Below are 25,986 nucleotides of genomic sequence, written 5' to 3'. Positions count from 1 at the left end.
CAGAGTATATCAAGCGAAATGCCAGGCTGGATGAAGCACCAGCTGGAATCAAGGGAGAAATATCAATAACCTCAGATACGCAGATGACATCACCTTCATGGCAGAAAGCGAAGAACTAAAGAGCCTCTTGATTCTGAAAAAGGAGAGTGATAAAACTAGATTAAAGCTCAACATTCAGAAAACTAAGGTCATGGCATCTGGTCCCATCACTTCATGGCAAACAGATGGGGAAACAGTGGAAACAGTGACAGACTTTATCTTTGGGGCTCCAAAATCACTGCAGATGGTGAGTGCAGCCATGAAATTAAAAGACATTTGCTCCTTGGAAGAAAAGTTATGACCAGCCTAGATAGCATATTGAAAAGCAGAGACATTACTTTGCCAACAAAGGTTCGTCTAGTCAAAGCTATGGTTTTTCCAGTAGTCATGTATGGATGTGAGAGTTGGATCTTAAAACTGAACGCTGAAGAATTGATGCTCTTGAACTGCGGTGTTGGAGAAGACTCCTGAGAGTCCCTTGGACTGCAAGATCAAAAAAGTCCACCCTAAAGGAAATCAGTCCTGAATGTTCATTGGAAGGACTGATGTTGAAGCTGAAACTCCAATACTCTGGCCAACTTATGCAAAGAACTGACTTATTTGAAAAGACCCTGATGCTGGGAAAGAGTGAAGGCAGGAGAAGGGGACGACAGAGGATGAGATGGTTGGATGGCATCACCGACTCGATGGACATGAGTTTGAGCAAGTTCCGGGAGTTGGTGAAGGACAGGGAAGCCCGGCATGCTGCAGACCATGGGGTCGCAAAGAGTCGGACACGACTCAGAGACTGAATTGAGGGGTGGGGAATAGAATCCTGCTAGGAGTCGGTCCAGTGGGGAAGAGCCCCCGCACCGGTTTCCAAAGGGTCGAGCCTCTCATTGCCTGCGGCCTGAAGCGAGCCTCACCATCCCTGCGGTGCTCAGACCCTGCGCTCCACGCCTGGGCGACCTCCCTCCGAGGCCCCGCCCCGTGACGCGAGGCCCCGCCCCCGCGGCGCCCGCTTCCAAGATGGCGGCAGCGATTCCTGCCCGGCTGTCCGGGTGGCGGTGACGACGGGCGGCAGGAGGCCAGGTGTGTAGGCTGGAGATGGTGGGGTGAGAGGCCCTGGAGAAAGGTTTGGGAGATTGGGAAGGTGAGAAGTTTTGGGTAAAGGCTGTAAACAGCCTTGAGCAAGGAGGGAGACCTAAGTGCAAGTCCGGACAGAGGCCGGCGGGCTCACTTCGCAAGGTAGAGCAATCGCCAGAGGAGGTTGGCGTGGAATGAGATGAGGCTGCTCCGAAAGAACTGGGCTGTAACCCCTTCCAGACCGATGACCACGCCCCTCTAGGTGAGCTAGCCCAGGTTCCTCTGACAGGTTCTGCCCAGCCCTTCCTCTCCCGATCTCATTTCATCAATAACCCCGACCCCCACCCTCGCTAGGATGGAAAAAGGTAGAAGAAGGTAGAGGACGCTACCCCCATCCTATTTCCTGCCGCGCTCCGGGGTTGTTTGCTTGCAGCTCCCAGGTGGTCACCTCCCTGCACCTGCGGAGCTAGCTCCCATAAATGTGAAGAACGGAAAGCAGCCAGTTTCTTCCGCCTCCCTGGGTTCTCTTGAGGCCACTTCACAGTCCTGTTAGGACTGCCTCACCCAGATCTCCAGTAGTTGCCCTGTCCCCACTCCCCAAACAGGTTGGTCCTGTTGGCGTGGGGGATGGTTAAATACCGAGTGAATGTGACACGCTATAGGATGGCTGGGGCAGAGCCGAGGACCTAGCATCTCCTGCTCCACCCCTTTTCTCTCCAAGCACTTTCCCTCGCTCGCTTCCCGCTTCCCGAGCTGGGAAGCCGGCTTCACCCTGTTCCTGCCCTCTGCCCCTCTGAGGGTGGCTGGCTATCCTTGACCACTTATGTTCCAGCTGGTCCCAAGATTGCTGTTGGCGTGCTGGATGGAGCCTGTCTCTGTCCTCTGTTGCGTTTCCAATTTTATATAATGCTTCACATCTCTGCTCCCCTGGGACCTCCTGGAGTCCCCATGATCCTGAAGAAGACAGTTTGAATCTAGGTGAGTCTATCTCTCCCCCTCTAAAATTGGAAGGAATGTTCTCCAGAGAATGCTCTGGAATGGCCTTGGGACTTGAATGATGTAAGCATTCTCTCGGGGGTGGGGACTGAGTAGGTGGTAGGAGCTGTTTGAGGGAGGGGTGGGGGAGAGTGAAACTGAGGCTGGGAGTGACAGGTGGTGCGGCCTGCCGTTGGTTATTCTGTTTCTTTCTGTATTGGTGTGTGCTCCCTTCTGTGACTCGGTTCTTTTCCCTTTTACTCTTTACCCCTGCCCACCACCTTCATCAATACCCAATGATCTCTCTGCTGGCATGCTGCCTTCCTGCCCGCCACCCCCAGAACTCTCCTCTCTCTCTCATCCAGACCCCAACACAGGATGTTGCGGAGGTTGCTGGAGCGGCCCTGCACCCTGGCCCTGCTTGTGGGCTCCCAGCTGGCAGTCATGATGTACCTGTCGTTGGGGGGCTTTCGAAGCCTCAGTGCCCTCTTTGGCCGAGAGCAGGAGCCGGCATTTGACTATTCTCATCCCCATGATGTCTACAGTAACCTCAGTCACCTGCCTGGGGCCCCTGTTGCCCCAGGGGGCCTCCCAGCTCCTCAAGGCCTGCCATACTGTCCCGAACGATCTCCTCTCTTAGGTGAGTGCAGAAGGAAAGCAGAAGGCAAGGCCAAGGTGTGGGGACAGAGAGGCTTGGAAAAGTACAGGATGGCAGCCATGGGTCTTCAAACTGGAGGGTCATGGAACTGGGAGGTAGGCTAATGTTGAGATAGAATGGACTCTAAATTTGGAGTTTCGACTTGGGTTCTTTGATTGAGCCACAGCTTTCAATTGCCTGCCCGTTTATGGGCTCTTCATGCCTCAGGGTAGGATTAGGAGTTAGTTGGAAGTCCTGATCTTTCCACCTGCTGACTCTAAGCTTCCAACGTTGTGAGGCAGGGGAGAGTTAAGGAACCCTAAAATAAGGCAGGCTAGGTGAGGAGCCTTCACCTTCCAGACTTTGCAAAGTTGTCCCAATGATGGGGAACTCAAGGTTTTGTGAGATTTCTGAGCAAGCCCTTGGGGGAGCTAAGTCCCAGAATCAGACTGCCAGGGACAGTTCTCCTTGACCTTCTAATCCCTGACCTTGTCATTCCCTCCTGACAGTGGGTCCCGTATCCGTGTCCTTTAGCCCAGTGCCATCGTTGGCAGAGATTGTGGAGAGGAATCCCCGGGTAGAACCGGGGGGCCGATACCGCCCTGCAAGGTGTGAGCCCCGGTCCCGGACAGCCATCATTGTGCCCCACCGTGCCCGGGAGCACCACTTGCGCCTGCTGCTCTACCACCTGCATCCGTTCCTGCAGCGCCAGCAGCTTGCTTATGGCATTTATGTCATCCACCAGGTACTCCCAGTTCCCACGCCACTGTGATTTTCTTTTTAATAAGGAAGCCTCAAGCAAATTCCACTCCACTCTCATATAATGGGTCTCAAAATAATTAAAAGAGGGTCAGACTGTGGAACCTAAGAAAGCAGCAGCTTGCACTGCTCTGCCAACATGTTAGCCCCATGCTGCTTCTTAAGGGTATTCCCATTGTCCTGTAATCTTCCATGATTTTTCTGTTGTTGAATTTGGAAGTGGATAGATTTCGGCTAAAGTTCTGGTTCTGCCATTTGTTCCATACGTGACCTTGAGCAAGACACCCAACCTGCTAAAATGAGGCAAAGAGTGGTAACGAATATACCACCTATTTCACATGGTTGTTGGGATTAAATGCTAAATAATAGCATGTGTGTGTCAGGTACATGTGTGTGTTAGTCGCTCAGTCATGTCCAGTTCTTTGCGACCCCATGGACTGTGCCAGCCAGGCTCTTCTGTCCATTGGAGTCTTCAGGCAAGAATACTGGAGTGGGTTGCCATTCCCTTCTCCAGGGGATCTTCCTGACCCAGAGATCAAACCCGGGTCTCCTGCATTGCAAGAGGACATTCATATGTCTCCCTCTTTACCATCTGAGCCACCAGGGAAGCCCATCCGGCACATACTGATGCTCGAAAATTTTTTGTTGAATGAGAAAACAAGTTGTCTTTCTGTTCATCCTCTTCATCCCATAACCCACTTTGACTTCCCTCCATTCACTTTTATGCTTCTTCTCTATGCCACCTATAGACCTAGTTGGTTCTCCTCCATTATCTTCCAGGCTGGAAATGGAACATTTAACAGGGCAAAGCTGCTGAATGTTGGGGTGCGGGAGGCCCTGCGTGATGAAGAATGGGACTGCTTGTTCCTGCATGATGTGGATCTCCTGCCAGAGAACGACCACAATCTGTATGTGTGCGACCCCCGAGGACCTCGGCACGTTGCTGTTGCCATGAACAAGTTTGGATACAGGTAGAGGGCACGGGAGGGTACTGGAAGCAGGATATTCCACCAGCCAGTGGAAGAAGGAGGGATGGCTCCCAGAAGATGTGTGGAATCCAAGGATCTTTCTTTCCCCAGCCTCCCGTATCCCCAGTACTTCGGCGGGGTCTCGGCGCTCACTCCTGACCAGTACCTGAAGATGAATGGTTTCCCCAATGAATACTGGGGCTGGGGTGGTGAGGATGATGACATTGCTACCAGGTCAGACTTCTTGCCACCGCCTTCTTCCCTAACCCCAGCCTGGATCCCTGTCCTCTAAGACCACCTCTAGCCCTAGTCTTTTAACACTAATTTAGCTCCCTGGTCCTGAACGGTGCCTATTCCTCTCCCTTATCTTTGCAGCCTACCCAGGTCAGGCTTTGCATGCTGCTCCCCCTTCTGTTATCTTTCAGTCCCTTAGACCTGGTTAGTAACATTCCCGGGAGAGAAGACAAGATCAATACAATCAATCCCAATAGTATCATGGGATTCCAGAACTGGAAAGGGGCCTAGAGACTGTTTAGTCCTGCCTCTGCTAGGATTGCATCCAAGCCACTTCCTGCAGAGCTGGAAGAGGAAAAGCTCTGCTCCACATAGTCCAGAATCACTTTTTTTTAAAAAAAGAAAGGGCCTGTGCCATTGGCATGATGCCAGCTTATTTTTAGCATGTAAAACATTTTGACCTTCAGCCTCAGCTGACCCAATTTCATATGTCATTTGACTATTTGGGCTTGATATGCTGGGCCCCTTGCCTCTCTTCCTGCTTTGTCCTCTGGGAAGACATCTCTATGAATTCTTGTCTTCTGTATGTATGTAAAGCACCCAGCAATTTCTAAATGTACGTATTCTTTCAGTACCTTCCCCAACCATCCTCACTTCTTGCTTCTGTGTGTCAGAGTTGGAGTTCATTTCTTTCCAGGTCCTGATTTCCTGGTTCCACCCTTTTCTTAAATGTGGGTGGGGGGCAGGAGTGCAGCAGAGCTGAGGCCGCTCAACCACTAATCTCAGTAAGAATTACTGAGCTTGGGTCTGTGGTTCCCAGTCTTGTCCTACCTTTTTTGACAAAATGGTTCCTCTCCCTGTCCTTTGCAGACAGCAAAGGCAGCTCCTGGGAGCCATTGAGGAAACAGGTGGGAGGTGCAAACCTACCTCTGCCAATTGTTTATAGCCCCCAGGCTGCCTGCACTAGGCCCTGAGGATTTGGAGACAGCCAACTTTTACATTGGAGAAGGCAATGGCAACCTACTCCAGTATTCTTGCCTAGAGAATTCCATGGACAGAGGAGCCTGGTGGGCTACAGTCCATGGGGTCACAAAGAGTCGGATACAACTTTGCCTGTCTGTACTGAACTGTAACTTCCTCTAATTTTAAAGGAAAACTGGAGAAGGAAATGGCAACCCACTCCAGTGTTCTTGCCTGGAGAATCCCAGGGACGGGGCAGCCTGGTGGGCTGCCGTCTATGGGGTTGCACAGAGTCGGACACGACTGAAGCGACTTAGTAGTAGTAGTAGTAGCTTTTACTTTATCTTCAGCCTTTCCTTCTTTCTCTGAGTTTTCTGTTTGCCCTTCCAGTACTTGGCCCTGTATCGAGTTAGTAATAGTTATTCTTTGCAATTCCTCCCTCGCTGGCCTTAGCTCTGCTTGCTCACCTGTCAGCAGCTTTCTTTCACTCTGGATCCTCCAAGGTGCCCTCGCTTTTCCCATAGGGTTCGCTTGGCTGGGATGAAGATCTCTCGTCCCCCCACATCTGTGGGACACTATAAGATGGTGAAGCACCGAGGAGATAAGGGCAACGAGGAAAACCCCCACAGGTAGGACGGGAGGGTTGCCTGGGAATTATTAGTGAATCCTCAGGGCTCTACACCCTAGCCAGGCAGCTCCTAAAAGTTTCTAGATTCCTGGCTGTTCCTTTCCAGGTCTCATTCTCCAATCTCTAACCCTCAGATTTGACCTCCTGGTCCGTACCCAGAATTCCTGGACTCAAGATGGGATGAACTCACTGACATACCAGTTGCTGTCTCGAGAGCTGGGCCCTCTCTATACCAACATCACAGCAGACATTGGAACTGACCCTCGGGGTCCCCGGACTTCCTCTGGTCCCCATTACCCGCCTGGTTCTTCCCAAGCCTTCCGTCAGGAGATGTTGCATCGCCGGCCCCCAGCCAGGCCTGGCCCTCTGCCTACTGCCAACCACACAGCTCCCCATGGTTCACACTGACTCCTTAATCATGAAACTGAATCTTTCCCACTTTAATCATGAAACTGAATCAGAGGGGTTATATTTTCCCCACCCTCAGCTCCTCACTGTTCTTAGAGGGATGTGGGGGAACTGAACTTTACTGCTGTGCTGGGGGCAGGGGCCTCTCCTCACTGCTGGACTGGAGCTGGGCTCCTCTGGCCCTGGGGGGTCTCTCTTTCTAGGGTCACCTGCCAGGGCTTATGACTGTGAATCCTTGATGTCATGACTTATGTGATGACTCCTAGGAGTCCCCTGCCCATGGGGTAGGAGCAGGGCTGGACCCCAAATCCCTTCTTCTTCCATGGAGAGAAGAGTGATCTGGCTTCTCCCGGGACCTCTGTGAATATTTATTCTATTTATGGTTCCCAGGAAGTGTGTTTGAAGGAAGCCCCTCCCTGGGTACTTTCTGCCAGTAATGGAGTAGCTCCCTCTTTCGGACCTGGCTCAGGGGGCTGGGATTTTGATATATTTTCTAATAAAGGACTTTGTCTCGCCTCTGCTCCTGCTTTCTGCGTCCCAGGCACTCTTTGCCTATCTTTGCTCACCCACCCCCACCTTCTGCCCTTGGATGACAGAACAGCCAGGCCAAGCCAAGCTTTAGCAACTTTTATTTCCATGGGTGGGAGAATCCCTGCCACCAGGGGCAAGAAGAAGTGGGAGCTGAGGATCAACTGTTAGGTTCTGTGCCTAAGACACGGGCTGCTGCCTGACGCCCACTCTCTATACAATCATTGACAGCAACCCCCTCATAGGAGGCCCCGGCCAGAGTCAAAGGCAGCTTCTGAGCAGCCAGGAATTGGGCAGCTGACTCTGAAAGGAAATATAAAAGGAATATTACAGCTGGGGGTCTGTTTTCATGGCTCTTCTCAGCCCAGCTGCTTTCTCAACTTACCCAATTTTTGCCAGTGGCCTAATGTATACTGGGGGATAGAGTTCTGGGGAGAGAAAAAGGGATACAGGAAAAACATTATTATTGATATCCCAGGCCTGGGTGCTACGTTCCGTGGGGTCACAAAGAGTCAGACACGACTTAGTAACTGAACAACAGGCCTGGATAGACAGTGACAAGTGGATCAGTCCCTGCCTCCAAGGCATGCCTCTACTAGGTAGCTGAAGAGTGTTTACCTTGTGTTACCAACTCACCTTGTGTAGATGGACCAAGCAGTGACTTGGTGGCTCATTCAGTCCTAATTGAGTGGCAGCAGCTTTCTCTGCCTCCTGTTGGAGCAGCTCCTGAGATAAGACACAGCCCCTGGCTTCTAGTGTCTGTAACCAGGAACCTCCCAGCATCACCTAAGGAGGGAAGATAGCACTGACTAGCCTGGCCTTACTGCACTGGGGCAGAGAGGAGCCCTTTGGAAACCCCCACTAAGCACGGCTGCCTTCTCTCACAGTCAGTCTGAGGCCAGGCAGGCTCCCATCCTGCTCAGGGAAAGCAACGGAGTCATACACAATTCCCAGGATAACTGGATCTTCTGAGGAAGGCACCAAATGTCCAAATCCCTGGAGAAAACAGAGACTGGGTCAGGAGGGAAGGGTTCCAGTTAAGCCTGTGTCTGTCTCGCCTCCTCTTCTGGGTCACACCTGGACAGGCAGACGAGCTCCTCGGTACTGCAGATTCACCACAGCCACAGACACAGCAGTGATGGTGCTCAGGGCACGGGCCAGAGGTGCAGCCTCAGCAGGGAGCAGCTTGCTGAGCACTGGAGGAGAGAGCAGCCTGCCTCAGGAGGCATTCCCAGTGCAGTTTTGGCCACCCTCCTTAGGATAAGACCCCCACAAGGATGAGCAGTTCAAGGGCATGGTATGGTCCCGTTGGCCCAGGAAGAAGCTAGGCTGCCTCACCCTGGCTGGGGAAGGGAAGGGTGGCTATCCCATTACCTGAAGCTGGAATGGCACTAATAATGTGGTCAGCCTCCAGGCTGCTGTCCTCTAGAGACACCTGAAAGGATGAAAACATTAAAAGACAGAAATCATGGGAATTTTGCCTCTGTTTCCTAGCACCCAAGTGGCAGGAGAGAGACTGGATGCTGACTCAGGATGAAGAGACTAACTGTGTAGTCAGAACAAAAATCATCCCCCTGTTACTCCAGCAAGTGGGCCAGACAAAAGCCAGTGGGCCAATTTGAAATGTTTAGTGGAGCTGGGTGGTTCTTTCCCTTAGTTGGGAGTCACTTATATATAAGTACTACTTCTATCCACAGATCTGGATCAGATGGTCTTGGAGGAAGGTCCACAAATAAGGCCTAAGAACTTGGGGTAGCCCATATTTAAGCAGCTTCTAGGACAGAAGAAAAAGAGAAACTCCAGTCCGGGAGTTTAAACAAAGATGAAAACTCTAACACACACGTTCATTACAGTCCAGGAGGCTCGCCTACCTTCCAGCGCCCTTCTGCCTGGAGACTGAGCCCACAGACTGGCTGGCCTTGGAGAACACTGACACCCCTACTAGTCAGGTGGGCGTTGAGGGCCTGGGGCAATGTCTCCAGCCCTCCACGGAGTGACCACTGGCTCCAGCGCTCAGCCCGAGCTTGGCGAATAAGTGCTGAGTCCAGCTGTGGGCCCCGGCCTGCAGAGAAGGAAGCAGAGAAGAATCATTAAAATAGCACTTCTTGCCTCCAGTCCCTCACTCTGGCAGTCCTTAATATCTTCAACCCTTGAACAAACTGCCCCCTCACCTGCCCCCAGCAGCAGCCCCAGTAATATGGAACGGTGGGTTTGCTCAGCTTGGAAGAGACTGGGAAAGCAGGACCTGATGCTGAGCTCACGGCTGTTGCCTGCAAACACTCCACGGCAGAGACTGTCCATGGCTAGAGACGCCACCTTAAGGGTGAGACTAGGATTAAGAGGCCAAGGAATAAACTGCACTAATTTCCACTGATCCCTGCTTGGCAGGGAATGGGGGCAGCATGGGTTTACTTGGAAAGCAGTCTGGCTACAACAGACGGATGGGAAGGAAGTGAAGGCATTCACCTCAACAGTGAGTTTGGGAGGCTACTGGGTATGAAGAGAAGAGGGCATTTTCAGAGGCTACAGAAGAGGCCCCAGTGGTAGGTTTGGGCCCCAGTGGTAGATTTGCAGCTGTTTTAGAAGGGGAGGGATCTGGGGGCTTCTGGGTGGTGTTACCTCAGGACCAAGGCGGCGCTGGGCAAAACTGTGCACAGTCTCATCAGGGTCTTTGCCACGAGGGGTGGTCAAATCCCTCAGCCCAGCCCAGAACAGAGGCTTGGAGAAGGGAGGTGAAGGGCGGAGGAGCCCCCTGCATGGAGGAAGGCACAGTGAAAAGGGAGCTCTGGTTTGCCTCCCCAGCTCCAGGGGATCATCTCTATTCGTTTGGCCCCTTTTGCTGGGAGGGCTGACAGCTGACAGACTGGGAGATGAGGAAGTGGAAGGGATGTGAGGACAAGGGCAAAGGAGAAGGATGGCAGTAAGGAAGTGATAACATTACCTGATGCCAGAGGGCAAGGCATGCAGAGCACCACCTACATACAGGAACCTGTTCTGGGCAGCTGGATGGTCTCCCCGGACAGGCAACACTTCTGAGTCCAAGCCAAGCTCAGAAATCTGCTCTCCACACGTCCTCAAGAAGAGGATAGACTAAGGAAAGCACTGTCCACCAAATCCACTTGCTTCCCTTAACTCTATCCTCTAGTGAAGGCCCCTCCGCACTCCCTCCTAGGCATCGCACAAGCCGCTCACCAGGAGCAGGGTCCGGGCTCCCAGGGCTCCTGCCGGCCGAATTCCTCGAGGTCCAAGTTCAAAAATAGCACCATCTGGCCCGCGTACTGAGCGGATCCAGCCTCCCAGGCGCTCGCTGCCCTCCACCAAGACCACCTGAGGACAAGAGGGAGGCACTGCAGCCTACAGCCACAGCCGCGGCGGCATACGTGGTCAGGAGAAAAAGGGGGCGGCGCAGTCGCTCTTGCTGGAAATGGGAGAGAAGTATTAAAGGCGCTCCCTCTGGCAGCGTGGCGCACTCACCTTGGGGGGACAGGGGGCCCGACTCAGGTAGTAACTGGCGGCCAAGCCGCTGATCCCTCCGCCCAGCACGACCACCGTCCGGCCCATGAAGAAACCTGCGGGTGAAGAGGCACTAAGGACAGGGTGACTGCAAGCAGCCTGCTCTGCAGAAAACCTGCGAGCTCCGCGTTCCACCCCCGGCCATTCGCTGTTTGCGGGGAAACCCAGAGCCGGCGGATGCGGTGGTGGAACTCTGAGGTCCCCTCCCAGGGCCTAGGACTCACCCACGAGGGGAACGAGAAAAATGAGGCGAAAGGAGTTAGCGATCTCAGCGCATCACCCCGCCGGCGATCCGGGGGGACAGGGGAGGCGGATAAGGGCCACACCCACGCTATCTGCTCGCGCAGGGCTCGGGGACCCAACTGGACGCGGGTGTTCTGGAGCGCTTTCCCTCCCACCCCCATCCAGGCCTAGTGCTTTCAGCCCGCTGCCTCCGCCCCCAAGCTTTTTGGCCTCTCCGACTCTCCGTCCATTCTAGTCTCGCGGACGCTCCAGCCTGTAGAAGGCGGTTCTCTGAAGCTGGAGATTAACTGGTTCGATGCCGGGTTGTTGGAGAGAGCGGCCATATCCCGCACGGCTCTCCCTTCAGGGCTGGAACGGCGAGAGCTGAATCCTGGTCAGCATTCCCCAGCTCGAGCTTCCCAGGCCCCACCTAGGGTGAGAACCCTGGAGGGAGGCTCCCAGGAGCTTTGGTTGTAAGGAGAGTAGATAGGGGCACTGGAGGCTGGTCCGTAGGGAAGTGGCTCCATCAACAGCTCCTTGATGTTAGCAACAGCCTGGGCCTGTGGGAGCTAGGGCAGCCCGGCAGCGTACCGTGTTTATCCACAGGGGTCCCTGGGTACCACGCTCTCGAGAGGCAGCCCCCTACGCGGGCAAAACCCGTGGACCCCCGTGCCTGCACTCTAGTTCCAGGCTTCCTTACAGCTTCACGAGTCTCAAGTTTGCCTTCCCTCTTCTCTAACCAGCGTAAACCTTGGCATCACCGTGTCCTGGTCCCACACCCCATCCCCACCCCCACGGCTCTGAGTGGGCCCCCATCTGTTCAGAGGGGGAACTGAGTCCCAGGAAGACTCCCCATTCGGCCTAGTTCTGTATCTCCACACCCTTAAAACACAAATACAAATAAGGTCTTTTTTTTTTTTTAATAAATTTATTCACAAAAAAAGTGAGACTGTAGAGGGTCTGGGGGCTGTACACGGGCAGGGGCCTGTGGAGCTCTGTACATGGGACTGGGAGACAAGGGAGCCTCCAGGTGAAAGGGGATTTTTTAATAAAAAAAATAATGGGAGGTACAACCACCCCCTCCCCCCTCCCCGATTAAAAAGACACAAAAATAGACGTCTCTGAGGTAAATGGGGAGCCTGGGGGCTTAAGGGTGTTGAAAGGGTTTCACAGGTGCCAGGGCTTAAAAGGGATGTCACAGGCACCGGGGTGGCTCCTGCATCAGTTGGTAGAACAGCACGTAGCCCTCACTGGATGCCACCTGGTTTTCACTGACAGGGGAAACACTAGGAAGAAAGGCCATGGGGAAAGAGGTGTGATCATCTCTGGGTATTCTACCTCCCCCCAAGATCAACCTCACAGCATCCTGGTAGTGATCAGGATACCAACCCCGCCCCCACCGCCCGGCACCGTGCTCTCCTGGGGCTTCGCATTTGGGAAAGATGTCAGGGCTGCTGTGGGGATAGGGCCGGAGGGGAGTAGCAGGCTCTTCTCACCGAGAGTCATTGTAGACGTGCCAGCCAGTCTGGCACCGGCACAGGGCTGTGTAGTGGCCGTAGTGGACGCTGCCCGAGTGGTTGCAAAGGGCGTACAGCTGATACACGGGGCTTCCTTCAGGGTTACAGACGACCAAATCCTATAGTCAGAGCTGTGCTCCGCTCCCACCCTTCCCTCCCCTGCATGGAGCTCCTCAGGACCTTCCCTGCCAGACTCACCAGCTTTGTCACTGGCGAAGTCCCCTAGGCTCAGTCGCTGCAGCGGGAAGTCTACACCTACTGAACTCTTCTTGATGGAGCCTCGGGAGGCGGAAAATCGATTAAGATCTAAGCTCTGGTTAAGGAGAATTTGGGAGGCAGAGGGCCTCTGAGAGGGGCTGAGGAACTGAATGTTGTCCACCACCCCTCCCTGAACACATCTGGGGAGCATGATAGGGAAAGGTGGAGTGGCTGGTTTTTCCTAAGGCAAACTGAATTCCCAAATGTCCAGCTTCTGTAGACATGGAAAATGTGGAAAAAGAATGAATGGGAGAAATAATCTGAAGGTTAGGATACGGAGGACGAGAATGCGAGGGAATCTCTGTACTGTCAACTTTTTGGTACTTCGTGTTTTCTGCCGACATCGGTCACAAACCTAAACAAATGTCAAATAATGTTATAAGGTTAACGTGCTCCTCACCTCAGCTGCCTTTTCTGGCATCCTGACTCACAAATTCACTGTGCTCTGCATACATTGCTGCATCCTCTGGGCCGCTGCCCTTTGCCCTGGAAGCACCAGGACATACCTGCAACTCCTTTACAAACCCTGACACGTGTCATTCTTCATACTCAGGCACCATGCAACCCCTTTTACACATACGGAGCTCCCCCCCAGGTTTCCCACCCTTACTATATCCCTTGTGAACCCCCACATACTGGGGCATTCTCCGATTCTAGCTCTTCTTCCTTGGTGAAAAGGTTGAAACAATCTCGCAGAGACACCTTGCCCCCAGCAAATCCTTTCTGAGGGGAAAGGGGAGTGAAGGGTCAGCATGGTATGAATTTACTTTTCCAACTCTTCTCAAGTAATCCAAGCTTCATTTCTGCTCCAGAGACCCACAGGGATCCCTCCCACACTAGGGGTGGGAGGACTGCATCACAGAACTCATGTCCCATCCACCCCTGGAATCTTCTGGAATCCCACCTTGGGGATGGGCAGGGACAGGTCACAAAAAACCTCGAAGGTTGTGGAGCGATACCCACAGGCCTGGCACTTGAGACAACTTTTCAACTGGCCCACAAACAGGTCTAGATAGAAGCAAAAGGGCAGGAGAAACAGTCACTATGGGATGCCTAAGGTGCTTTCTTGGAATTCCACCCCCTTACTTGACCTTTCTTTTTCCACCACCACCACTCCTCACAAACCCCTAACAGCTTTTCCACCCAATCCTGTTCCCATACCCCTTGACAGTATTGATTTTTTCTGCCAAGCCTGCACCGCCCCCACCCCCAGACACTTTCCCCCATCACTGTCTTACTCCATACCCACGATCTTCCCCCGTCCCACACACACACTCCCTCCATCACTGCCTTACTCCATATCCACGATCTTCCCTCGCCCCCACACACAGATTCCCCTCATCACTGCCTTACTCCATACCCACGATCTTGCTGTCCTCTCTTTCCAGGTAACGCTTCCACATTAGGTTGGCTCGATCGTCATCGCTACGACAGAGCAAGGAAAGTGGGAAGCATCCATGAGACAGCAGGAACGCTGGGCACCCCTAACACCACTGAAATGATCCACAAAGCCCTGTACCCCACCCCACCCCATACCCTACCCCCTCTGTGCCCCAGCTCCTTCTCTGAATTTCAAGAAAGAGTCAAAGGAGCCCTCCTTCAGAGGACTTTCTGGTGAGAGGAAAACAAAGGAATGTAGACAGGGGAAGAACATGCCGTCTGCTTCCACCTGGCTCCAAACCCCTTTTGTACCTTATAAATTAATTATCCCCTCCTCCGTCAATATGGTGACAGCCACAGCACTGTCTTCTGCTTCCATCTGCGCCCCTCAGCCTCCTCCTTCCTTCTTCCTGCTTCTGCACTGCTTCACCAACCATTTTCTGAACTATGTATTTCCTTGGACCCTACAGCCTCAACCGTGACTAACTCACTTCTATGAAGGATGAATGCTGCTGATAAACTACTGGGGAGAAGTGGGAGGGGGAGCAACCTTACCTTAACTCAGGTTCTTCTAGCAGAGCCCCTCCGAGGCGGGGTGGGGGGGGAGCAGGACTACTGGCCAGGATTGGTGGAGCCCGGCGGCCTCGGCGGTTGATTTCGAGGTGTAGCCGCTCCATGAGGAGCTTCAGAAACTCTTGGGCATCCTGCTGGCTGCAGCCAGACAAAAAGCATGGGCAACTGACTCCTCCCTAGTCCACAGTCACTAATCTCTGCCCAGACATCTGTCCCCGCTTCCTGGATGAAGAGCATCTCAAGGCTCAGAATGAGGCTGCCAGGGCTCCCTACCCCCAGACAAGGCCAGAGAGAAATCCCATACCCTCCAGCTCTCCCACCTGTATCCAGAGAAGGAGGGGACGTATTTCTGGAAGACAGCTCGGAATCGAGTAGGATTCACAGCTTCACAGGAATCAGGGTGCCACAGGGCACCAATCACATCTGCAAAGGCTGTTAGGATGGGAGTGGGGAAGGGAAACAAAAGTTAATGACTACAAGAGGGAAGCAAGAGGCGGCCGAGAGGGTGGAAAACAACCTCTAGGAAATCAGACACAGGGAAAAACAGATACAACTGCCAGCTTTCAGGCTTGGGTTCACCGCCACTGGCAGATGAACTTACATGGGGTTAGGGAAAAGAGCACCTGAAAGGGGGGAGCAGGAGTTGTTGCCCTACCTTCAGTGAGCTCCTGGGCTCGGCCCCCTCCAGGCACCTCTTGACGGAAGTCCCTTCGCAGACAGAAGTCCCGGAGAGGCCGGGTGCTACTCAAACACTGTAGCACAGCATTTAGGAAGCACTGGGGAGCAGGAGAGACCCAAGAAGCCTTAGGAGAACTTCAGTGCTGTGCTTCTCTAAGTTTCCCTCCCCATGCCTGTCCCCAGCACCAGTCCACATTCCTGTTAGGAAGGATGCAAGAACGGCTCTCACCGTGTTCCCCAGATTTCGGAGGCCAACGTGACCAGAGCCCAGAAGCAGTGTGTGATGAGCCTGGAAGGTCAGTAGAGTACAGTCAACAGGTTCCTGTATACCCTTAACTGGCACTTGAACCTTCCCACAGCATGCTGCCCACTGCCTTCCCCATCCCATCCTTCACCCCCAAACTCTACACTTTCTCCCTGAGTATCAGGGTCTCCCTACCTCACTGGCCATGAGCAGTAAGCCCATCACAGCTGAGTGTACCACGGTCTCAGCCATGGCTGTCCCATCTGTTCCCCACTTACTCCTCTGCCCAGCTAGCCGGCGATGCAACTCCTGGGGCAACTCCCCAAGCACTGGCATGGTTGCCCAGCTGCTCCCCACCCCCACCTTGCTACCTGCAAGGCCCCCTCCTGCACCCGTGGCCCCTTTCTACACCCTCTCCTGATGGCTCCAACTGCAATAAGCCTAGCTCACTTAGCTCAGGAAATGGGCAACCACATTAGCTCAGATGTTCTGAGCCCGCCCCTCCTTGGCTCCAGAGATTAATTAAACCTAGGCAAGCATCCTAGGAGAGAAGGCACAGCAAGGGAAATTAAGGGCCTGGGGACCCAAATAATTCCAAATGGTTGAGTTAATTCCTTGGAGAATGAAATGGCAAACCATGCTGGGGAGTCACAGACAAGCCCAAAAAGGGTCTATGAGGCTCAAGGGTACTTAAGGGAGAAGAGAAATGAAGGAGTTAAAAAGGAATTTGGGGGAAAAGGAGAAAGGAAAGCCATATGATGGCAAGAAAGCTGGAGGCATGGAGGAACGTGTGGGCATGGAAGGCCACGTGTGCCGGCGAATCCTCACCATCTTGTCATCGGAGTAGAAAGGTTCAGAGGGCCGGGCAGATATCACGTGGAAGGAGCCATGGGGAGTAGGGGGCTCTGTCCGTATGCTGAACAAAGTGGGTGGCCCAGGAAAGCCCCCGAGGCGGCGGAGAGAGGTGCTACGTCTCAAAGGGGGTGGCTCAGGCCGGAGAGCCAAGCGGCTCAGTGCAGCCCCCAGCTCTCCAGTGCCACGGTGCCCTCCCAAGGCAATCCCCATTGGACGCAAGTCCCCACTGCTCACAGACTTGGAACGGGCTAGGTTGGTCCTGGATGGGAGAGGCAGAGCCACAGTTGGGGGTGGTGAGCCAGGCAGGGGAACTCCATGATCTGCCCGAAGTGGGCCGCTGGGACGAGGGCCTGAGGTCCGTCCCCGTCCCAGCTCCAGTTTCTTGAGCCGTTCCTCAGGGGGACCTGGCCTAGGAGGCAGAGGTCGTAACATGGGATTTGGCCCAGGGCCTGGGTTTCGGCGTTCCTTGCTCCGGGCCCGGGGAGCAAATGGTAGCTTGGATCCCACTCGGGGCTGGATATTAAGAGGTGGCTCTCGGGTTCGTCCCAGGCGGTGCTCAGAAGCCTGGGGCATTGTGGACGCCACAGGCTGGACCTGAGAGAAGAAGACAGGGTCAACATTTGAACACGGAGGGAGGTGGGAACCTAGGCTACCATACCTGGCTATATACATGGAGGGCAGGAACCGTATCTATCATATCAGTCATTGTATCCCCAATAGCTAACATAGTGTTTGGCACAAAGTAAACACTTAGTAACCATTGAGTGAATGAATGAATGAATGATAGCAGTCCAGAGCTTTGACTCTACATTCCTTACCCTCTTCCTGCAGAATACAGCTTTACTGGAGAGCCAATGAAAAGACAGTTACTATCGTCTGTCTTTATAATCTAAATGTTTATGAAGGTCCCCCATGAACCTAGTCAAGTGGGATGTGCTTTGGGTCATTTAGAACCTCTGGTCAAATAGGGGTGTGGATGCAAGTATAACAGCCCCAAAGATAGCATTCCATTCTCAAAGCTCTGCCCCTCCGGGCTGCAAATGAAGCAGGTTAAAAGGGTGACTTGCGAATCACTCCCTCCCCCCCGCCTCTGAGCTCCAAAGTGATGTCGGGGCTTAGGGGCAGTGGCGAGCAGGGAGGACAAACAACTAATTCCCTGACCCTCAAGCTCTGCACCTCGCCCACCACAGCAGGTTTCAACCGGGTCCGCCCCCCTCGAGGGCAGAAAGGCCGAGGCTGCTGATTGGCTACGGGGTCCAGAGGCATATTCTCCACGATCCAAGGATGCTGGTCCCTCCAGCCCAGTTCTCTCAGGCCTGCCAGGTCCCCAGCGTCTTTGCCTTTGTGGAGGGCGATCTCTCCAGTCTGGAGCAGTCTTCCCTCGGAACCCCCCACGCCATACGCCCCGGACCGTACCTGTCCCCGAGTGAGGCGGAGGGGGAGGCCAACTGGGGTCAGGCCTCAGCTCAGGGCCACCCCCTACTACCCTCGCGCAGCGCCCCCGCGGGCCCGGCTGCAGCTTTAGCCGCAGCTATTGCCCAGCTCTCTCCCGCCGCAGGGGCCGCCGCCATCTTTGTTGGTCCCGCCCGGCCACCGGCCACCGGCTTCACTGTCTCTCAGAGCGCCTGCGCACCCACACTCAGAATCCACCCACCTGCACCCTCGGCGCTTGCGTGAACCCGCCCTCTTGGCTCCGCCGCTGACACCATGGAAACACAGCCAACTTTAGGACCGCCAGTTCCCAGCTCTGCCAAAATTTTTCTTTAAACCATCACTCCAAAGCAAGTCCCTAAAGTACAGAGTCCCATCGCTCCATCTCGTGGCCCTAGAGGATATAAACCTGACAATCGTTGTATGGCCCCCCGGCTTGCAGCACAGACCTTCCCAGGGAGCAGGGATGCGAATGCAGGGTCCAGTCCACAGAAGAGAAGTATCCACATAGGGATTGGAAGCTCCTCGGAGGGCAGGGAATACTGGCCCTGCAAAACCAGTCCTCAGTCATCTTGCAGGCCGAAGCAGGAGGCTCCCTGCTCAAGCACATGAGCAGATTTCAGCAGCAGGGACAGCAGTCAGGATTTCCTTTCATTCTGGTCCAGACCAGAGCTTCCTCCATTTCCCCCTCCCCCCTGAACTAGGATGGTCGTACATGTGCCTTGGGTGGTAGCCTGCTGACCCGTAAGCTACTCACCCACTATTACAGCCACCAATGAGAGCCACAAGCCACCAGAGAAAGCAGCTTTTATTGATGAGTTATCTCCAGAAACCAGAAAGACTATGTATCCACTTTTGGTCACCCCCTGTCCCTCTAGACCTCGCAGTGCTCCACCTAGGGAAGGGATATAAATTGCCTCTTGGTTTTTCAAGGCTCTAGTCTTTCCTCTTCCTCTGTAGCCCAACTTAAGAAATCCAGTAGCAATGCTGTTTTTTCCAGCAGTGTCTGCTGCAGCTACTTAGTAACAATTATGGGTGAAAGGGTGTCAGGGGAAGCAGTTAGATGAGTAAGAAGAATGATGCACAGGAAAACAGGAACCGCAGCCTATCAAAGGTCCCTCTGTCCTGCCTCAGTGGCTTGATCCTTCATTGGCTGCATTTCTCTTTATGCTGAATCACTCCCTTCTGAATCAGATCGGGGATTTCCACTGCCAGCCATGGACCCAGCTGCAATACAAGGGAGACCCTGTGAGATTACTACCAGCCAGTCAATGCCTTGTATTCCACCAGAAGCTCCTTCCTAGAGATAGTCTAGGAGAACATACCCAAAGCAAAACACTATTAGTCCATGTTTACTCTCACTTTTCTTATATCGCTCAGGACCAAACCCCTTCCCCTCTTATATACCAAATACTCCAAACTTACCCCCAGAGCCATGAGATGAGCTAGTCCAAACTTAGGCACATTCCTGGCCCACAAAGGCTTAAAGTGATCGGTCAGACATATTTTGCCACCCCTATGAGAGGAACAAGATCAGAAGGTGTTGACATGCAAGGTACACCACAAAGCAAAGCAGATTCTTGAGAGCACAGGAAGACTGCTGGGGATCAGAACTGAGAACAAGGTCATCCAAGTGCTTTGCCCAGGCTTGGCAGAGGGAGATGTGGAATTTCTCTAGGCCTGCAGACTATGAGAAAATTTCTACCTTGGCGAGCTCTTCACCAAGGCCTTCTTTGACCTTTTCCCATCTCCTGTTCAGTCCTACCTGTACATCTTTGCTGTTTTTCCATCTAGTTCAGGTACTGCAATTTCTGGAGCAGTAGCGGGATATGTGATAGGAATCTGGAAGAATTACAAGGCTTTAATATGACAGAAGCAGAATAGAAAGGAACTAATCTAATCAGATATACACACTTCTTGGTTGAAATGAAAGGTTCTGCAAACTCCCCCAAGCAGCAGTTACACAGCAGGGTTCTGGACATGGAGATGAGTAATTAAAACCTATGCTTGTTTCAAACCTCATTAAGATTTTCCCTCCCATTTTAAAAGTTTTCTTTGGTCCCTCCAAGAAAGGTTAGCTTGTTAAGAATCACCTTATCCCTCGTCCTCTACTAACCTCCATTAACTACCACTCCATCATACTCACGTCAAACTCGATGTCAAACTCATATTTGAGGAGGTCATGGATGTACCAGCATTTTCCAAACCACCTATAACAGAAACCAAGCCTCAGTCCAATTTTCCCATTCTTCTAATACTCATATGACATCTTTTTGGCTTAGGTGACCAGCCTGGGAGACTCATAAGTTGGGAACTGGGGACTCTGGAGTTGTGGGATTGAAGACTAGAAGGGGGCAGGAAAGGCCTGAGAGTGGGTTCTGGGACACCAGAATGCTTAAGCTATATAAGATCCCCACCGCCACACCTCCCAAGAGGGTCTGCCTACCGAGTCCCTTCCTTGTTGGACTCCAGTCGGAACCAGTCATTGTCCGCATTCTTGTTGTTCTCCACATACTAAAAGCAGAGAATGAGGTCTTTGAGGGGGGAACTGGGGCCAAGGGGAGTACGTCTTCCCTCAAAAGAAGTGTGATTACTTACTCTCTGTTTACCCAACTTTTCTGACATAAGTTGAAGTCAAAGCCATATTGGTAAGTAGGGGACTTGCGCAGAACAGAGAATAGAATGCTTGGGTTCTACTCAATTTAACAGGCACAAAACACTTTATGATGTTGCCTGGCTTTTCTTCTCACTTCTGACAATGTCAGCGACAATTCATTTTATGGCATATTCCTTCCCAAGACTTCATTTTGTCCTGATTTTGACTAGCACTCATATGCTGATAACTTCTAAATCTTTACCTTTAAACTAGAGCTTTTCTCAGAGCTTCAAAGTCTATATCCAAATATTTTGAAATTTCTACCTTCATTCCACAGGTACAATTCAAACTTGGCAGTGCGAGTTTCCCCCTAGTCCTTCAGACTTGTTTTCTCCACCACACCAATCTCCATTGGCAGTATTAGCGTGCAGTCATCCACGCAAAAAACCTGGAAATCATCCTTAAGCCTCCTTCTCCTTTACAAACCAATCTTTTATGATATTCTACTGATTTTACCTTCTGAATATTCTTCAAGTCTACCTCTCTTTACCATAACTGCTGAATTTATATCATCACTTTTCTTTTGCCTGGAATGACAGCCTCCAAACTTCAGCCTTAGCCCTGCCAATTCTGTTTTCCTCTCTCCTGCCAGTGATTGATCTAAACCCAAATCTCATCATGTTAACATCCTCTGGCTAACATCCTTTAAAGGTATCCCAATGCCTCCAAGATAGAATTCAAGTGCTCCAATCTATTTATTAAGTCTTATCTACCACTCCCTGACACACCCTGATGCTCTAACAACTCTGAACTACTTGTGTTTCTTCATATAGGTCATGTATTTCTAGCTTCCATAACTTTGCTCATGCTGTTCCTTTTGCCTTGAATGTTCTTCTCTTATGCTCGTTTTTTATAAGGCTAACTTATGTTTACCCTTTCAGTCTCAGCTCAAGCACTGCCTCTTCTAGAAAGCCTTCCCTGACCAGACCCAGGCTAGATTTAGGTATCTCACCTCCTGCTTCAAAACATCCTAGCAATTTCTCAGATTCCTTCTCCCTCTTTCTCCACCTTATGTATTATAATATGTTTCTGTCCATCGGTAGGCTCCACTTTATTCGGCTTTGGATGCCCCTCCTAGGTACTAGATGTGCATTATTTTTTAAATTTATTTTTTAGTGAATACATGCATCAGGAAACCTTTGAAACAGAGACCACCGCAAGAAGTAAAATTCTTTCCACAGAACGGAGATTAGCTGAGAAAACGGTTCATTCCTAACTGAGCTGAGCTCCTCATCTCTCTGCAACTAATACCTACTTTAATTTTTCGATCTAGCATGTATTCCTACCTTAGGACAAGTGAAAGAGCGGAGGGACTCAGGCCCGGATTTAGGGCTCTAAGAAATCCTTAAGACCACCTCCCCTACATCCAGGAGCGCAATCACCTGGGGCCAGAAGGACACGTCATTTTCCTGGGCCGCGTATCCCTAAAATTACTGCTGCTTTCAGGAAGAAAATCTGGCCCCACTGTAGTTCCTAACCTGAGTCTCTTCTGCCTCCTCCCCACCGCGGCTCCTTAAGTCCCCCAGCCCCAAAGTCATCCAGTATCTTTGAATTTGTAAGTTACACTTTAAAACCGGAAGTAGATTCCATACGGAGCCTATTCCGATGGACACCTGATTACCCGCAAACCTTTTACGACGCGGTTGACAGTAGAAGCACAACTGACCCGTATAAGAGACTGATATTCCTCCTTGAGTCTCTGCACCCACAACTCCCGATCTCGAGGTCCGGCGTTGGTCTTCAGCACCGGGATCTCAGACACGACTCGCCGGGTGGCCTCGTCCGCCATCTTAGACCAGGGCACAAGAGAAACACGGAAGTGGTATTACCCGTAGTTTACATTCAGGGCGCCTCCATCTTTACTATGGGAAGATGGGGAGTTGGCTGCCTTAAAACTTCGCTAACTACGATCTTTATTTTCTAGTAACGAAGACAAATTTGTCACCGGATCACCTGCTTGTGGGTGCAACGAGGAGAAAAGAATGGAAACGGATGACTATGTCCTGGATATGGCACCTGTCATTTAACAGTAGATTGCTCAAAGGGTGACTTCCGCTCATGCTCAGAGACGTAATCTCAGAAAACCCTTCTGGACACTTGAAGAATTGTTAGAATTTCAGGCAATTGTAGGCGCTATTCTGGTTCCTGTCATCCTAAAATGCGCGAGTCACCTGTTTCAGCTCTGATTAAACTTCCTTAACTTCCTTGTTGTTAGGCTGAGGTAGCAAGGAGCCACTATAGTCTTCCATTCAGTTCAGTTCAGTTCAGTCGCTCAGTCGTGTCCGACTCTTTGCGACCCCATGGACTGGAGCATGCCAGGCCTCCCTGTCCATCACCAACTCTTGGAGCTTACTCAAACTCATGTCCATTAAGTTGGTGATGCCATCCAACCATCTCATCCTCTGTTGTCCCCTTCTCCTCCCGCTTTCGATCATTCCCAGCATCAGGGTCTTTTCAAATGAGTCAGTTTTTCACAGCAGGTGGACAAAGTATTGGAGTTTCAGCTTCAGCATCAGTCCTTCCAATGAATATTCAGGACTGATTTCCTTTAGGATGGACTAATTTGATCTCCTTGCAGAACAAGGTATTCCCAAGAGTCTTCTCCAACACCACAGTTCAAAAGCATTAAAAGTCATCCATTAGGAAGGTATTAAACTCTTGAAAGTTATTAGAAACCATGGAGAATCAAAGTATATACAGTCTCAGCCCGAAAAAGTTAACACAATTGAATTAGAGAATTCTTAATAAATGCCAAAGTTGTTGAAAGGCCGCTAGAAAACTTGCCTTCGTCTAGCCTAGTCATTTTGGGGTCTATCCCTAACAAATCTAGTAGGGATTCAAGTCTCTTATCTCCAGTGCATGGCACACAGTAGTTACCCAGTAGTCCTTTTTCAGAATTTTGTATCTTCCAGTTGGTTTTTAAACAGAAGCACATTATTTTTGGCCTTACCTTACACATCTTGTTTGCAGCGTTAATCATTGCAACTTTTAGCTGTAATTTTGGATCCAATCCTATTAATCATGAAATTCTATAGTTTATCTACAAATTTAATTTCTTATGGCTGAAGCCTCCAGTACAGTGCTGAGCGCAGACACCCTTTTCTTGTTCTGATTTCAGGGAGGAAAGCATTGTCTTTCTTTTTTAAGTATGCGATTCTCTATAGGCTTTTCATGGGTGCCCTTTATCAGGTTAAGGAAGTTCCCTTCTCTTCCTAGTGCTGAAGGTTTTTATCATGAATGGGAGTGTTCCCCCCCCCCCCCGAATGCTTTTTCTTTATTCACTGAGATGATGATGTAATTTTTATCTTTTATTAGCATGCAATATGTTTCTTTCTTTAAAATATTGGATATTGGATAAGGCTAAGGAAAAGCTTTGTAGTATCTCACTAGAGTTTTCTTTCCTGGAGAAATAAATATTTATTCCATTTTGAGTGTGGGCTTTGTGGTTTGGTGGAGAGCAGTGATTTGCAATGAGGCATTCAATTTGATTGTCATAAGAATTTGGAGAAGGAGGAGAAATAGGGAAATGTAGGTCAAACTGGATGCACAGTGTTATAAAAAGAATACATTCTGAGGATTTAATGTACAGCTGGCTCAGCGGTAAATCCACCTTCAATGCAGGAGACTCAGGTTTAATCCCTGGGTCAGGAAGATGCCCTGGAGAAGGAAATGGCAATCCACTCCAGTATTCTTGCTTGGGAAATCCCATGGATAGAGGAGCCTGGTGGCTACAGTCCGCAGGGTCACAAGAGTTGGATATCACTTAGTGACTAAACCACCACCACACGGTGACCACAGATGGGCTTTCTCTAGTTGCAGTGTGTGGGTAAGCAGGAGCTGCTTTTTGTTGTGGTCCATGGGCTTCTCACTGGTGGCGTCTCCTGTGGAGCACAGGCTCTAGGTGCACGGGCTTCAGAAATTGCAGTATGTCAGCTCAGTAGTTGTGGCACATGGACTTCAGCTGCACCATGGCATGTGGAATCTTCCCACACCAGGAACTGAACCCATGTCCCATGCATTTCAGGCAGATTCTCATCCACTGTACCAGCAGGGAAGTCCAATCTTACGCATTCTTAACCACACATGTGTTGACTATGTGAAGTGATAGATATGGATATTGATTTTGCTAATCATTCGTATATGTGCTCGCGCATGCATGTGTATTCACCAAATGCATATGACATATACATGCAGATGTATATCAAGCCATGATTTTAAAAATACATATTTGTCAATTATTCCTCAGTAAAGTAGGGGAGGGCCAGACTTTGGTGAGTTACTTTATCTCTGTGAGCTGCATGTCCTCACCTATGAAAGGATAGTAGTGTTTATAGGGTGATTTTGACTATATATGCGAGCTTTTCATTTTTATTTTACTTATGTTTATTTGGTTGTGTCAGATCTTAGCATGGCACGTGGGATCTTTGTTGCATCACACGCGATCTTTCGTTGTATTACATGGACTGTAGCTGTGGCATGAGTGTGGTGTCTCTTCATGCATTCACATAATAGACTTTAAGGATGAAATTCACGTTAACTATATGGCAGTGATTTTCAAACTTTTTGTAATACTGGAGCTAGTTTAACAAGCAAACTCTCACTTGGAATCTCAAAATACAAAAATGATCAATGCAGAGATGTTCTTGTTCAAGTGCAGTCAGAGACCTCTAGCCTTAGAATACTTCCCCTATGGTAATGATTTATCACACTTTATTGTTTAATTGTTGTGAAAGACTGGAAACTCACAGTAAAGACTGTGTATCAATCTTGTTTATACAATAATAGTGTGGTGCCTGGCACAAGCTAAGTGCTCAACCAGTATTTTTAAAATAAAAGAATTTCTTGATGAGTTAGGTAAGCATCAGAAAAGCTAAATCTAAATCTGTATCTTATTAAAGAAAAAACTCACCTTATTAGACCACTTTGTAAAGCAGAGCTCATAATGCATGATAAAAAGCTGTCTCTATTATAAGCATAGTTGTATTTCTGTAAAGTATATTTATCTTAGAGAAATGTTTCATTTAAAATTTTCAATTTAGCTTATTTTAGTTTAAGTATTTCTTACAAAAGATCAGAAGATAAGGTTGAGAAGACTGAAAAAAGAGTGTGTAGGCCTGCGCTTCATCTTTTTTCCAAAGGAAGAGCTCATTCATGCACAATTCGTGCATTTATGGAGTTCTTACTACATTCAGGCATTGGAAATACAGTAGTGCATAAGGCAGGCAGAGTACTTGCCCTGAAGGAAATTGTCCTAAAACAGCTATAAAAAGGAATTGGACAGAAATGACTGGAAATTTCAATTCTGGGAAGTGTACTGACATCAGACCGTGGTTTTGATGGGATAGTACTGTTGGGTACACAAGGGTGCCCCTGAAAGTAGTTGAAAATCCCATTGTCAGTCATCATGGAGAAAGGTAGGCCTTGGGATAAAACGAGAAATACTGTATTAGGGAAATAA

At 50.6% G+C, this 25,986-nt stretch overlaps 4 protein-coding genes across 11 annotated transcripts; 1 reads left to right on the top strand and 3 right to left on the bottom strand.

The window, feature by feature from the left end:
* B4GALT3 (beta-1,4-galactosyltransferase 3) lies at positions 1,015-7,190 on the top strand. Of its 4 annotated transcripts, none has more exons than XM_005677164.3 (8): positions 1,015-1,110; positions 1,937-2,082; positions 2,445-2,719; positions 3,226-3,461; positions 4,256-4,446; positions 4,555-4,677; positions 6,162-6,266; positions 6,400-7,186. In XM_005677164.3, the coding sequence occupies exons 3-8, from the start codon at positions 2,458-2,460 to the stop codon at positions 6,671-6,673; spliced, it is 1,191 nt and encodes a 396-aa protein (XP_005677221.1). In that variant the 5' UTR covers positions 1,015-1,110; positions 1,937-2,082; positions 2,445-2,457; the 3' UTR covers positions 6,674-7,186. The 4 variants fall into 4 exon arrangements, with proteins under 4 accessions (XP_005677221.1, XP_005677222.1, XP_005677223.1 ...); XM_005677165.3 differs by having other exon boundaries at positions 1,016-1,366; positions 6,400-6,804; XM_005677166.3 differs by lacking the exon at positions 1,015-1,110 and having other exon boundaries at positions 1,854-2,082; positions 6,400-7,190.
* PPOX (protoporphyrinogen oxidase) lies at positions 7,286-11,124 on the bottom strand. 3 transcript variants are annotated; one of them, XM_005677168.3, is made up of 13 exons: positions 10,939-11,124; positions 10,676-10,770; positions 10,394-10,528; positions 10,143-10,258; positions 9,821-9,953; positions 9,373-9,517; positions 9,073-9,263; positions 8,576-8,636; positions 8,279-8,397; positions 8,087-8,197; positions 7,838-7,987; positions 7,587-7,629; positions 7,286-7,504 (listed from the first exon to the last, which is right to left on the bottom strand). In XM_005677168.3, exons 2-13 carry the CDS (start codon positions 10,760-10,762, stop codon positions 7,362-7,364), a joined length of 1,434 nt encoding a protein of 477 aa, XP_005677225.1. In that variant the 5' UTR covers positions 10,763-10,770; positions 10,939-11,124; the 3' UTR covers positions 7,286-7,361. The 3 variants fall into 3 exon arrangements, with proteins under 3 accessions (XP_005677225.1, XP_013831097.1, XP_005677226.1); XM_013975643.2 differs by having other exon boundaries at positions 10,676-10,787; positions 10,939-11,118; XM_005677169.3 differs by having other exon boundaries at positions 10,143-10,274; positions 10,939-11,118.
* On the bottom strand, positions 11,845-18,553 carry USP21 (ubiquitin specific peptidase 21). Of its 3 annotated transcripts, XM_018046409.1 has the most exons (13): positions 17,858-18,553; positions 16,415-17,035; positions 15,572-15,631; positions 15,320-15,440; positions 14,985-15,096; positions 14,647-14,802; positions 14,072-14,136; positions 13,616-13,719; positions 13,348-13,434; positions 12,988-13,066; positions 12,652-12,759; positions 12,433-12,547; positions 11,845-12,222 (listed from the first exon to the last, which is right to left on the bottom strand). In XM_018046409.1, the coding sequence occupies exons 2-13, from the start codon at positions 17,012-17,014 to the stop codon at positions 12,132-12,134; spliced, it is 1,698 nt and encodes a 565-aa protein (XP_017901898.1). In that variant the 5' UTR covers positions 17,015-17,035; positions 17,858-18,553; the 3' UTR covers positions 11,845-12,131. The 3 variants fall into 3 exon arrangements, with proteins under 3 accessions (XP_017901898.1, XP_017901896.1, XP_017901897.1); XM_018046407.1 differs by lacking the exon at positions 17,858-18,553 and having other exon boundaries at positions 16,415-17,843; XM_018046408.1 differs by lacking the exons at positions 13,348-13,434; positions 17,858-18,553 and having other exon boundaries at positions 16,415-17,843.
* UFC1 (ubiquitin-fold modifier conjugating enzyme 1) lies at positions 18,663-22,587 on the bottom strand. The gene is made up of 6 exons (XM_018046411.1): positions 22,195-22,587; positions 20,319-20,386; positions 20,019-20,082; positions 19,638-19,714; positions 19,298-19,388; positions 18,663-19,099 (listed from the first exon to the last, which is right to left on the bottom strand). Exons 1-6 carry the CDS (start codon positions 22,315-22,317, stop codon positions 19,019-19,021), a joined length of 504 nt encoding a protein of 167 aa, XP_017901900.1. The 5' UTR covers positions 22,318-22,587; the 3' UTR covers positions 18,663-19,018.

Source organism: Capra hircus, chromosome 3, assembly GCF_001704415.2.
Source record: "Capra hircus breed San Clemente chromosome 3, ASM170441v1, whole genome shotgun sequence".
NCBI classification, from domain to species: domain Eukaryota; kingdom Metazoa; phylum Chordata; class Mammalia; order Artiodactyla; family Bovidae; genus Capra; species Capra hircus.
Note: the sequence above shows the minus strand (reverse complement) of the source record. Positions and strands in the feature narration are given on the sequence as shown.

What these genes read in the sequence shown, in the direction of transcription:
- B4GALT3 (XM_005677166.3), top strand. Translation starts at nt 2,458, where the DNA reads ATGTTGCGGAGGTTGCTGGAGCGGCCCTGCACCCTGGCCCTGCTTGTG. An exon ending in CGAACGATCTCCTCTCTTAG is followed by an intron (nt 2,720 to 3,225) that starts GTGAGTGCAGAA and finishes CCCTCCTGACAG; the next exon opens with TGGGTCCCGTATCCGTGTCC. An exon ending in AACGAGGAAAACCCCCACAG is followed by an intron (nt 6,267 to 6,399) that starts GTAGGACGGGAG and finishes TCTAACCCTCAG; the next exon opens with ATTTGACCTCCTGGTCCGTA.
- PPOX (XM_005677168.3), bottom strand. Translation starts at nt 10,762, where the DNA reads ATGGGCCGGACGGTGGTCGTGCTGGGCGGAGGGATCAGCGGCTTGGCC. An exon ending in TAGTGCCATTCCAGCTTCAG is followed by an intron (nt 8,398 to 8,575) that starts GTAATGGGATAG and finishes TCTCTCCTCCAG; the next exon opens with TGCTCAGCAAGCTGCTCCCT. An exon ending in GCTTGGTCCATCTACACAAG is followed by an intron (nt 7,630 to 7,837) that starts GTGAGTTGGTAA and finishes TTCTCTCCCCAG; the next exon opens with AACTCTATCCCCCAGTATAC.
- USP21 (XM_018046407.1), bottom strand. Translation starts at nt 17,113, where the DNA reads ATGTATATAGCCAGGTATGGTAGCCTAGGTTCCCACCTCCCTCCGTGT. An exon ending in TCTACTCCGATGACAAGATG is followed by an intron (nt 15,632 to 16,414) that starts GTGAGGATTCGC and finishes CTGACCTTCCAG; the next exon opens with GCTCATCACACACTGCTTCT. An exon ending in CCCTCGCATTCTCGTCCTCC is followed by an intron (nt 12,760 to 12,987) that starts GTATCCTAACCT and finishes ACCAGAGCTTAG; the next exon opens with ATCTTAATCGATTTTCCGCC.
- UFC1 (XM_018046411.1), bottom strand. Translation starts at nt 22,317, where the DNA reads ATGGCGGACGAGGCCACCCGGCGAGTCGTGTCTGAGATCCCGGTGCTG. An exon ending in TCCAACAAGGAAGGGACTCG is followed by an intron (nt 20,083 to 20,318) that starts GTAGGCAGACCC and finishes TTTCTGTTATAG; the next exon opens with GTGGTTTGGAAAATGCTGGT. An exon ending in CTCATCTCATGGCTCTGGGG is followed by an intron (nt 19,100 to 19,297) that starts GTAAGTTTGGAG and finishes CTTGTATTGCAG; the next exon opens with CTGGGTCCATGGCTGGCAGT.